This window comes from Centruroides sculpturatus, unplaced genomic scaffold (genome assembly GCF_000671375.1).
Source record: "Centruroides sculpturatus isolate CEXI.00-Female unplaced genomic scaffold, Cexi_2.0 scaffold322, whole genome shotgun sequence".
Taxonomy (NCBI): domain Eukaryota; kingdom Metazoa; phylum Arthropoda; class Arachnida; order Scorpiones; family Buthidae; genus Centruroides; species Centruroides sculpturatus.
Window position 1 is genome coordinate 566,455 of NW_019384652.1, and position 14,050 is coordinate 580,504.

Here is a 14,050-nt window from a genome sequence, read left to right on the forward strand (position 1 = left end):
TATATATATATATACCTCGCCGGGTGTTGCGTTAGCTGGCTGAGTGCCGCTATGGCCGTGGGCGAAGGAGTCGTCCCCAGTCAGTGATGTATTTAACCAAGTAAGGTTATATCTAAATCTAATATACTTCTGGAAGCGAAGACTAGCTCGAGGGTCTGGGTAGCGTAACTGGTAAGCGCGCCGCACGGCAAGCGGAGGCTGCGGGTTCGAGTCCCGCCCCGGGCCAGTTCTTTTATTCCAGAAGATTCTAAATTTATTTATTGATTTATTTATTTAATTTTAATTATTAATTTAATTAAGAGATGGCGCCTAACGTCTACCTCTAGTGTCAAATTACTTTATTCCAATCATTTAATTAGCCATATTATAGCCCGATATTTAGGCGATCGTTTGGTGATGTATTTACTACTCGGGCTATGAGTTGTTGATATTTATAGAATTAATTTACTTTCCATTATTTTTAATAGGGAAAATCAATTTGGACTTTGAACAATTCAAAATTCAAATGGCCTCCTAGAATAAATTAAATTTGAAGTATAGAGCACCACTGTATTACTATGAACACTCTACAACCTTATATATACTGTATTTACTTGCTTATAAGATAATCTCACACATAGGACAAGGTGTGACTTTAAAGATCAAAATAAAAAAAAATTAGATTTATTAATGAGTTTATCCAAATTCTAATTTCTGAATAATCATCTGTTTTCACATGGGAATGGATTAAAACTTATTAACTTATATCTTGAATTCAATTCAAAAGCTTTGCTTTTCCTATTGTTATTCATCTTTACTACTGACAATACACAAGAACGATTGAAACAACCCAGACAAAATACTTTTGTTTTTAAACACCAGAGGGTGAGCATACAGTAAAAAAATGAAAGCATACCGTTCACAAAAATTATTGCAAAAATGCAAAAGAATCCTTCGCTCACGCATATAGGACAACCTAGGTTTTTGAAGCAATGAAAAATGAATAAAAGCCTTGTCTTATATGAGAGTAAATACAGTAAATATATTTTACAAAATTGATGTTTGCTATCAATTGCATGAAAGACATTTCATAAATTATAAACTTTCAACAAATAAATATTAATTGCATCTTAGATTAATTTCAGTAGTTACAGAACAAAGTATAGTTACAAAAGTTCCCCCCCAAAAAATTATCTTCAATAAACTTTTTACAACTAAATTTCTTTTTTACTTTCCTCTATGATAACATTATTGGTATAGGTGAGTGCTAAATTGATCATAGTAAGTGAAGTCTATTGTATTGTATTGTATTGTATTAAAAAGAAATAGCTTGGAAAAATCAGCTATAAGATGAATCTTATTTATATTATTCAGCAGTATCTTTAGCATAATCATCATTAGAATTATAGGAACCCGTGTTATAGGGGGGATCAACTGTATTTTCATAATATATCAAAGGTCATCATACATTATAGATATGGACCAAAATATAAACAATACAAGCTATAATCATGTGATAAAATCACTATCATAATTAATATTGGTAAAACTAAATTCAAATATAAAATTAATATATTCTCATCTAATAAATGCTTTGCAACAAAAAGTTAAATTCAGCAATACCTGTTATATATCACATCACTTTCTGCAAATTTTTCTAAATTAACAACTTTGGGATTACGTAGTAATTCTTCTGAACCATCAATCTTATCAGAACATTCAGTTTCTTCATTCATTGATATATCACTGTCACTATCTTTTGTTTCATCTTCTATAAAATATGAATTAAAGAAATTAACATAATTTATATGTAAATATTTCAATATAAAATATATCAAATGCCAATATGATACGTTCTGTTAAAAACTAGCAGAATGTATTGTTTTAATATAATTTTTAATTATAACTGTAAATAAGTTCTCTTAACAAATCTTTATACAATACATTTTTATAACAAACACATTTTATTAAGATTGAAATAAATGATTTGGTTATTCATCTAAAATTTGTTGTTCTAATAATTAACAAACAAGATACATTGTACACTAAAAAACAATAGCAAATAAAACAGGCATGATTGCTATTAGCAGTTTTTAAAAGCAAAACAGTTTTTTGCAGTATTTCTTAGTAACATTATCATCCTGGCCACCATAATGCATTAGACAACTGAACTATTGCCTAGAGGCAGAAGGATCAGAAGAGCAACAAAAATCAAAAATTAAAATATATAATACATAGTAAATATGTTGAATTTTTTATACTAACTTCAAATTCATATAAATGTTATATTGTACTTAAATAATACGCTTCTTGCCTAGTGTTGGATTAAATTTATAAGCGCTATATCATCTTTTCTTTGTTGCTAGGTTTATTACATCATTATTCAGTACAAGACCAGCTTCAGAAAATCACATTTTATTTCCAAGAGAATGCATTTCAGACATTTAGTTCCTCGTCAACTCTTTACGATGTAAATATTTATGAAACATACAGTAAGGACAACAATTTGTACTCAGGTTTTGTACTGATTTTCATCCTTACTATACATTTCATAAATATTTATATCATAAAGAGTTGATGAGGAACTAAATGTCTGAAATGCATTCTCTTGGAAATAAAATGTGATTTTCTGAAGCTGGTCTTGTACTGAATGATGGTGTAATAAGCCTAGCAACAAAGAAAAGCCAATATGGTGCTTATAAATTGAAATGTTATACTTATCAGACACAAATATTTATTTATATTTATGTTTATATTTTATTATTTTTTTCTTTTTTAAATAACTTAAAAGTAGAAATGTAGCACCCAATCTGTTCTTATTGGACGGCAATACATAAGAATGAATTGGATGATGCATTTCTACCCAATCATATCTCCCTTTGGTACACTTCAATACATTGTATTTTATGACCAGAAACAATTGAAAGTTGTTTCATTGAAAGAAATCATACACAGAAAAATTATTTGTTCAATCATTGATTGAATGAATAATTTTTTTACATATTTCTCATGTTTCATAAGAAATATGTAAAAAAAGAAATGTTAAGAAAATAACTAGAGTGATACATAAACATCTCTTAAAGTTTTGTTGAGATATAATAAATCAGGACTAAGCAAAAAGTAGTTACAGAGAACTGTGCAATTTTGGCATAAATTTAGATGATTTATAAGGTCAAAGCTGTGACAATGGCATGGAAAAAATAACAACAGACAAAGACATCTATTAAATTTAAATCCACGTGTATTCTCTGTCCAATGTTCCTTACTCTTTAAATTTAGTAGTAAATAATGCAGTAGTAGTAGATGTATTTCATTTTTCTGTATAGTACAGCAATTGCACAATTTTCCTCAATCAACAGATGGTAAAATTTTTTTCCAAATATTCCATCTAACTTTAAAGCTAAAGTTTCAGATACAAATTAGGAATTGCATATTGAAGCAAATAACCACTTAAATATCAATATGCCTTAGTTAACATTAAAAATAATGAAAATTTGAAAGTAGCACATGGCTTTTAAACAAGAGCCAAAGCTGATTTATAAGCTTAACATAATGATAAAATGTATTTGTTATATTATTATTTGGTACAAAGTGGCATCAATCCTATGAGTGCATTTATTGATTGTAATTGTTTAAACATTAGTTTTTCAGAGAACACACTTAAAAAACAGTTTCAATAACTTCTAAACAGTTTAGACAATACAAAAGAAGCAGTAAAGAAAATTTTGGAAAATCTAGAAATATTTTCACATTTTAACCTCTAAGAAATCAAAATAAAGTAAATGTTCATGGTATGAAAATCCATATGAACCAATGAAAAAGCTTAAGGTAGAATTCTTCAACATTTTATTAAATACAACATAAACAGCTTTGACAAGATCTGAAAATTAAAATGTATAGTGACAGTTTTACCTTTTTATATGAAATTAATTTATTGAAATATTTATTACTGAACATTAATGAATTATTGTAAAAATATGGAAACAATATTCTGATATAATAAAAATCTAATACTGATATCAGAAAATTACATAAAAATCATAAATAATGCAAACTCTTATATAGTGCTGTAGTACAGCCAGAAATTTAGCAAGGAGAGTGCAACTAAAAAAATTAAGATGAATTGAATGTTGTTTGAGTAAAACTACAATGTAAAAATACACAGATTATGTTATATATGTTCTTGTATATGTTTAGTTAATAGTTATTACAAATAATATAACAATAATAATTATATTACAAAGAATAATTATTATTATTTATGTAATAAATTTCAATAGTAATTGAATTTACTGAACAAATCACACACACACATTTGAATCATCAGTTCATATAAATGTGAAAGGAAAAAAATCATATTTTATTACATTACTAAATATTCAAAAATTACAAGTTATACAGTTTAAATTTACGTTTATGCAGCAACTGGCTTTACCTTATACTTACATATAAACAAATTTGAAAGAAAATGCATGTTAGTATCAAAGGATGCAACTGCTCTCTTATACACTACCCTGAATGCTCCACTAATACAGGGAACTGGTGCTCAATAAGTGCTAAAAATAATTAATGGACACTTCAATTTGTCTACAGTTTTATAAATACTTAAAAAAATTCCCATGTTAATATTCCTAGTGCAGAAAGTTTTTCAAAACTAAAATTAATTAAAAATTATTTAAGAGCAATGATAATCAAAATAAACCGAGTTAGCAAACTTCCAATTAAAAATGATATTGTTCAAAATGAGATTTGGAAAAGTGGAAAAGTTAGTGACTGGATTTGCTATGAAAAAAGAGAAAAGTTCACTTTAATGTATGATGTTAATATAACTTAAAAAGCAGATTATTACACATAAATGTAATATATGTATATAGTATGTACAGTATATAGGTATTAATAATTTTTTATTCATTAATTAACACATTGACCAGGACAACATTAATATTAAAAAATAGAAGAAACTATAGCTGGAATGTTTTAAAATGTTTCTTGCATATTATGGTGGATAAGTCACCGCTAATAAAAGATCAATGCCATTGAGAAAAAAGACAATTTTTTTCCTGGAGTGTTTGAAAGGATGTAATGAAAACATTTATAATTTCTTACAAAAAAAAAAAAAGCATAAAAGAAAATTTTTAAAAATACAAAAAATTTTCCTCTTGAAGTAAAAGTACTCAATACTTTACCAACTTTAAGGACAAAACACTAAATTTTAAAAATTCACAAAAAGTAAATTTATTTAAACCTTTAAAACATTCTCCAAATAATATAGTATATAAAAATTAATAATTTAACCTTTTATTTTTAATTCATCAAAATATGTATTTATATCATTGTTTACAGTATTTCAATATTTTGTAATTGTACTGTACATAGATCTATGTTCCTTTATGCTTATAAAGTTATTGTATTGAAGTAAAATATTTGTTTTAAAATGTAGGGAGATTTTTTAAAACATTATTTAATTTTTATTTAGGGTGGAAAAGCAGCATTTACCTAAAGGTGGCTTGCCCTTATAGCAGCCATGACTGTTGTTATAACAATAGGACCAAAAGAGCCAAAATTATAAAGAAAATTTTAATATAATCTTTCATTTAAATTTAAAAATATCAAAAAATTAAACATGAATGATATGAACATATTTATTCAATAAGAATTTAATATTAACTATTTTTATTCTAATTTTAATTCAAATCTTAACACTCTTTGGTTCTGATAATTTTTACATTGTTACAATTTTTGTTTCATACATAGCAGAATATATATTATATACAGCAGAAACAAAAAATTGACTAAATGACTGATTAAAATTCTTTACTTTTAACACTTTAGGACAATATTCAGAAATTGAATATACAACAATTAACACCTAAGTGCTAATTCCAGCACTAAATGAACAAAAAATTTTAATGCTGGAATGTTTTCGGCTGTCTTTTAGAGGCCCTCCTCAGGATGAAACACACAAAAAACAGTTCTATCATTTAAAAACTTCTAATCGTTGAATACAGCTGTGTTCCAAATTTTTAAATATTTAAACAATGTACCGTACGATATAAAAATCGTTATGTTTACAACATAAAAATAATTATTTTAAAATAAAGCAATACATAAATTATTATTATAGCGTTGTAAAAATTAGCACAATGTAAACGATGTGGAAATTGTTTTCTTTTACAAAGCAGAAAGATGAAAAATAATTACACATACAATTATTGTGTTGTACTTTGTGGCAATGTAAATAATACTTCCACGATTGTGGAATTGGAATATACTCGGAGTTAATGCAGTTTCCTTCATGGTTTCTATATAAATCTCAATAGCCTCCAATGAGCATAAGTCTTATTGGTCGAAGGCCCTATGCAAAAGAATAGCCTTCATCCCAACATGGGAAAACCCTGGGTTCGGTAGCATACTGGGCTAGAGCAGTACTATACTTCTGCTTAGATACATCATATTTGTGGTCCCATATTCTAGCCTCAAGGGATCTGTATGTAGATCCAATGTATGTTATCCGACGATTGAAACATTCGTCATTCAAAGGGATGCAGTACACATCTGGCACTTTCTTATCATTGGACTTGTCCTTAGCATTAGATAAAAGTCAGAAAATATTCTGTTTTCTCTTATATGTTAAGCGCACATTCAACTCCTTAGCGATTTTACTAAAAATTTGTTGAAGGGACGGTTCATAAGATAAAACTACCCGGTTGTGCTGCGCATCATTAACCCACAATTTGCACAATTTTAAGTTGTTCCATTATATGACATGTAAGTTTTTTATGTTATCATTTTTTAACTCTCCCCTTTTTTTACGTCATATTTACCAATATCATGAACCTTACTTTGATTTGTATTTTTTACAGCACTGAAGAGGGGTTGGAAACATAAACCAACCCAAAATGCGTTTGAATAAAAAATTGTTTTAAATAAACCGTAATGTTTTCCTAACCAATTGCTGTTTGGTCATCTACCAAGAATCATTTTTTGGATGCTACACACAGAGTTTTTTATTTAATTTGTTATGTTTTGCTGCTCTCCTGTGTCGTTTTGTGTTACTACAAGTTTTATTTTCTTGGATATGTTTCCACATACTCCCCCTGAAGTGTTAAAGCACAGCCAAGAATACCAAAAGGAAATTAAGCATCATCGCTCACCGAGCAACCCGGGAGCTAAATATCCAAAGTTAGAACATTATTTTAAGAGACAATCTCCTTCAGATACTGATAAAGAAGAAATGTCATTTTTATGGGAGTATTTGGAAACAACTTTGAGTGCAGTAGTGATGCAGTTGAAGTGTATTGAAGAAAAGCTCACTAATTTGGAATTGGCTAATCAATCAACTTTGTCTTTGGTAAGGAAACTGGAAACCTATTTTTCTAACGTGTTTGCCCTTTGGATGACACTGGTGAGTTGCATTCTTTTGCCTATGATGCTTCCAATAGTAGCAATTTAGTGTTGTTCAACCACAGTATTCCTCATGAATTGAAAACCAAGAATATATTGTTAATCTATTATCTAAGGAATTGGATGCAGTTGATCTATCAGGACAAAATATAGTCAGTATTTTCTGTTTGCAGGGCAAAACTCAAGAATTTTACTGAAAAATTTAGAATGAAAATTCAACAAGAGGGTAGGGAAAGATCAGTGAAATTTTCATGTTGGATCGCTTCCATTTTCTGACTATTTTCCAGTGGAATTACAGTTGTCTCCAGTTGTCGATTCAAAAGTCAAATTATTTGAAGATGCAGTATCTCAGTGTTTTCAGAAAAAAAATTTTGATTTTGAGCTCGTTGAAGATTTTTGTGGCTTAATTATATCCAAATTATGTTCTATAACAAGAAGGTTAAATGTGTTAATTGAAGGCGCTGAATTTCATAGGAGGATTTGTCCCCCTTGGTTTAATAAGTCTTGTTACATGATGAAGAGAGTGACGAATACTGCCCTCAGTCAATTTCATAGATCTAATAGACAGGTCAATTTGGTTTTCTTTTTAAATTTGAAAAAAAGAATATAATTCATAGATAAGAAATTACACCTCAATGCAAAATTTCTGGCAAAGAAATTCAATATTCTAACGTTTTCGGCCACCATTTTTTTGCCCTAATAAATTAATTATATTCACTTATTAGGGCAAAAAAGAGATAGTACTTTTGTAATTATGTCTTACAGTTGGCAGGGGTTAGAGATTCCAGGACCTTTTGGTATCGGGTTAATCAATTTCATTGGATTAAAAGTTTACCAGACCACAAGATTTCTTTGACCAACTGGTTTAATTATTATCAACAGTTATTTAATTTAAATACATTGAATTTACCTCCGATTCTGTCATTACCGATGACTTCTTTAGTGGTTGATCCCATTTTAGATCTTCCTATCTCAGATTCAGAAGTGAACATTGCAATTCAAACAATGCAAATTCACTCTGCTCCTGGGATAGACAATGTTTCACAGTCTTTAATACCTTATTCTAGGATTACATTAATACTTAACTAGGTTAAGCTATTTAATCGGGTTTATGATACTGCTAAAATTCCAAAGTTATGGTTAGAAGTAAAGATTAAAGTTATTCATAAAAAGGTCCAATTGACGAGCCCACTAACTTTCGGCCAATATCATTGTTACCTGTAGTACAGAAAATCTTTACATCTATTTTGGCAAATAGATTGGGTATATGGCTTAGAGAGAGGAATCTTATTCAACCAGTGGAATTTGCTTTTCAACCTCAGAAGAGCACTTTGAGCAATATTCTAATTCTTCACGCCTTGATTTGTAGACAACTTTCAAAGAAAAGACAATGTTCATTGGCTGCCTTTATAGATTACAAAAAAGCCTTCAACAGTGTTGTTTTAGAGATTTTGTTATATAAATTAAAAATGCTTGGGATCTCTGATGAACATTGAATAATATCAATAAACTTATTTTCAGGACTGAAAGCAAGGATTTCCATTAGTGCTGGGTTTACTGATGCTTTTCCATTAGTGCTGGGTTTACTGATGCTTTTTCATTAGTGCTGAGTTTACTGATGCTTTTCCATTAGTGCTGGGTTTACCACAAGACGATTCCCTAAGTCTGATATTGTTTATCTGCTATGTTAATGATAAGGTTCAAGCTTTTGATGATTTAAGCAAAGATTCCATCTCCTTGTGCGATTACGATGACCATTTACGATGTCCAATTTGCCAACAATACAGTGGTGTTATCCACTACCCCAATTTATATACAAAGGAAATTGGACAGATTACTCAATTATTCTTCCACCTTGGATTTCCATATCAATTTTTTAAAGTCGAAAAGGCATCTTTATACAAGGCAGAAGGCTGAGAAAAGCAAACAAGTTTTTCTTAAATGAAAGAGAAATTAGTATTGTTAATGAAATTACATATTTGGGGATTCATTTCTCAGCTACTGATTTGTTCCTAAATTATATTTCCTATGTTAAAGGTGAAGCATTCTCTAAAATAAATACAGTTATCGACATCCTGAAAAGAGTAAGGAATAGTCACATGGTCCTGTGTAAGAAACTAGCAGCCTCTTTATTTACTTTGAGTTGGTCTTATGGTCTGCCCTTCTGGGGATCTTTCTGTTTTGAAGACATCGACTCTATAGACTTGATGATCTTCCAACATATTTTTGGCCTTGAGAGGGTCAACCCCATCATATGCAATTAGATCTGAATTAGGTCTTGAATTTCTCTGGAAATATTTTGTTAAATTAACCTTAAACTTTTTGAGAAAATTTCTGACCCATCCTCTTTGGAATGTGTGGCATATTCTATCTTGAAGCAGCTCTCATCTACCAGATCATTAAAATATAGTTGGTATACTAAACTGGAGGGACTCTTTAATAGAATAGGTATTTCACTTTTCTTAATAGATTCGTCCCTAGATGTTTTAAAATATTATACAAATACAATCTTATATGAGTTTGACAATCTTTTTCTTAGAGAAGAAAGCAACAGGGTTCTCAAGGCTAAGTATCACACTTGGTACCCGGAAATATTAGACAATAATGTGTTTTTTTTATATCTATTATCAGCAACTGCTGTTCATAATTAAAAAAATAATTATTCATACTTGACTAAATAAGTTTCGTTTAGTATGGAAACACTTGTGTATAGATTTATGTTCATCAGTTGCATGTCCTTATTGTATGAAAGGAAATGTGAACCTAAATCACTACATGTTTGATTGTGAGCAACTAGACTACTTGCATTTATCAACATGCACTAATAATGTTATTTGTAAAGAACTGGCTGATAGAATACATGACTATTCGACAACGACATGGTTGAGTCTATTTGGTATAAATACAACTTAGTAAATAAAGTAATCAAGTATGTTATCCCTCCTCCTAAAAATTAATTTATATAAGGAGTTTTCAAATAAATATCTATAGATAATAATTATTTATTTTACATTTGATTATAATAAACTAATCAAACAATAATATATATAACATAACATGTATATAATTTGCATTGCAGTTTTTTTTATTCAAACATCATCCAATACTCCTTAATTTCTGTAATTGCAATCTCCTTGCTAAATTTTTAGCTGTACTACTGAAAAATAACAAATCTATGGCTTAAACAATATGAAAAACTAGTATCATAGAGCCAAAGTAAAATGCAGAGAGAAACAACACACAAATTCTTCAGTAATTAAAATTTCTCAAAAAGCATTCATCAATATGTTCAGCAAATATTTTTAAAAATCATTTATTGTATCTTAAAATATTTACTTTATCAATAAGTACAAGAGAAAAATAAAATGTAGTACTGTAAAAAATATTTTTATAATTTGATATAAAAGTAAACCATCTAGAAGTAAAGATTATTATTTCTTGACTGTATAGTATGTTTTAGTTATTTGTCGAAACCGTGTCTTCTTTTTCTTGTTTCTTCTGATTCTATGTCACGACTTGGTGCATTTATAGACACTTGGCAAATAATTCCATCACCTACAGGATGACAATAATTCCATCACCTACCTGTAGGTGATGGAATTATTTGCCAAGTGTCTATAAATGCACCAAGTCGTGTATAGTATGTATTATGTAATTGAAATCTTTGTAAGAATGCAATCATACATAACAGGATGTTCATAACAAATACATTAAAGGCATAATTATTTGATTTAAACTAGTTAAGAATTGATTTTGAGTCATTTTGAATTAAATTTAAACAGTTAATAAGGATTTAATTCAAATCCTTATTAACTGTTCCATGATTAATAAATATTTAACAAAAATATAATTACATAAATATTTTATTCACGATCTATTAAAAATGAGATAAACATCTACATCACAAAGAACTAATTAGAAGAATTATTTTACATTACTATTCTGCACTCAGAAATAGTTTATTTTAAATTGTGCGACATCACTATTCAGATTTGAGATCTAGAATTAATATTGCAGTGAGAAAGCTGGATTAATAAGAGAATTACTGATTTAGCAGCAATCTGGCCACTTTTAACTAATTAATATCTAATATTTCCATTCTAAAGAGGTTTATGAATATAACTACTTAATAAAAAAAAAATCATTAAACATACTGTATGTACTGTTTATACAAAATTCACATCTTTCTGCTTATCTTCAAGTCAGTGTATGCAAATTACATTATAATCAATTAGTAAGTTTAATTTACACAAAACAATTTATATAGAATTAATTACAAAATGATTATAATTCAAGAATTCACATTTCATATTAATTTAAACTGAGCTGAATAAATAAAAATATATTTTTCAACTCTAAGTATCCTATTGTTAATTTTATAGTTTTAGATTAAGTTACATTATAAACTAATATATATTGTTTTTCTTAAAACTTAAATGAAAAAATGTAAAAGTATTTTCAAAACTTAAAAATAAAAAAAAATAAAAAATTATCATCAGTTAGCAATAAGAATCCCAAGAAGCCAATTATTTCAAATTCATCACTATCTAAATCCTTTAATTCAAAATTTCTGATATTCTGGAATTCTAAAAAAGTTTATCATTAATGAAATTAATCCAAAATTATATAATAATTATGTCTGTTCTTTTTATATTTACTATTGTAGCATAGTGTTTATCCTGATCAATGACAGAAATTATATTTTTATATAAATTTGATAATTAAAGTCTAATAAATTCCAACAGTTTAAAAATTCTAAAGCAAACTTACTTTTACTTTTTTAAAATTTTCTTCATTAATAAATCACCACCTTATTGCAGATATTTTATTTATAACTTAATCATGCCAATAATATGCATATTATAAATTTATATTTTCATACAATAATAATAAAATTATTTTATATGTAATGATTTAATTGCAAATTAATGATTTAATATTTGAAATCCTTACATTAATTATTTTAAAATCTATTATGCAAATTGACATTTGTTTAAAACAATTATTAATATTTAAATAATTATTTACAAATTGTAATTATTTTTATATATTTAATGATTATTTTGCATAAAATGAAACATTATAATTAGAGTTAAAATTATCTAAAAGCGGTACACATCATTAAAATTTAAAGTATGAAATAATATTTTTTTAAATAATAATAAGATAATTAAGCTAATAAATATAAAATTTACTTTGTACTGATATGTTTCAATTAGGTTATGAATTTTCAATGTTTAAAAATATTTAGTCTCCTAATTTAGTAAGTAAAGCCTTCTGTATTTCATTGTAATGCAGAAATGCTTTAACTTATCAAATGTAAATTTCATAACTTATTTTTAATGCTGTTGATCTGAAGATGGGATTGAAAATTCCAAAAATCACTTTATTCGAATATATATCCAATTCCTTTAACCACTTCAACTTTGATGACTTGTGAGAACTAAGATTGGCCTTACTTTACTGCTAGACTTATTACACCACCACAGGACCACAAATTAGACTTAGAAAAACACTGTTTTATTTTCAGAATGCATTTCAGACCTGGAATCCCTTATCACCTTTTTTGCTACAAAATTAAAAGATAATAATTGATACAAATACCGTAATTGATACAAATTGAAAAAGGCTGTAGACTTACATTTAATATGTTGATTTGATGTTTAGAACATTAAAAGATTAAACATGCCATAAAACAAAAAAATTATACATAAAATAGGGTAGTGCTGATATTGTATCAACACTACCCTATTTTATGTATAATTTTTGGTGTCAATTACAGTACTTTAAAATTGTTAACCTCCTTTTAATTTTGTAGCAAAAAAGCTGATGAGGGACTCCAGGTCCAAAATGCATTCTGAAAATAAAAGTGTTTTTCTAAGTCTAATTTGTAGACCTGTGGTGGTGTAGTAAGTCTAGCAGTAAAGTAAGACCAATCTTAGTGCTCACAAGTCATTAAGAAGTCTAGACAAGAAGTGTATCATAGTATTCATTTTGACTTTCTTTCTAATGTTATTTTTACACTTAATTCCTCAAAGAATTATAAAATCAAGTGAACTTATTAGAATTTAAATATCTGATGATGGCAATTTTAAGTATAAATATATCTTTATAAACAGCTATTATAGCACAATCAAATTTGGGTTAATATTACTTTAGGTTCCAAAATGGCGGCTCATCTCTGATTCCAGCAAACAAAAGCAAGGAAACAGTGGGGACGCACGTTCTATCCTAACCTAACCTATTCTAATAAATTACCATAATTATTAGCAATCAAATTATTAGAATAGGTTAGGTTAGGATAGAACGTGCGTCCCTACTGTTTCCTTGTTTCTGTTTGCTGGAATCAGAGGTGAGCCACCATTTTGGAACCTAAAGTAACATTAACTCAAATTCGAAAACTAAGATATAATAGATCCCCTATAAAACTGTTTCCTATAGTAATGATTCCTATAAGATGGCGAAAAAATTGTGGCGGTATCCGTACACAACGGTAAAAAAACTCCTATAATTACGTAAAACGTCATCGGGCAGCAGAACTACTTTCCCGCCGTCCGTAGCGCCACGCTACGGACATTTAGGCGGGTAAATTGAGTTTAGTTTCGTCTGTACATATAATTATATATAAATTATATATAAATTAGGTACTGTACATATAATTATATAT

At 28.1% G+C, this 14,050-nt stretch overlaps 1 protein-coding gene across 1 annotated transcript in view; it reads right to left on the reverse strand.

Moving 5' to 3' along the window:
• Window positions 1-14,050, reverse strand: part of LOC111626322 (serine/threonine-protein phosphatase 4 regulatory subunit 1-like) — a 256,740-nt gene that overhangs the window by 183,442 nt on the left and 59,248 nt on the right. The window contains exon 2 of the mRNA XM_023369643.1: window positions 1,603-1,750. Within this exon, the coding sequence (XP_023225411.1) occupies window positions 1,603-1,750 (148 nt within the window). The remainder of the gene's footprint in view (window positions 1-1,602; window positions 1,751-14,050) is intronic.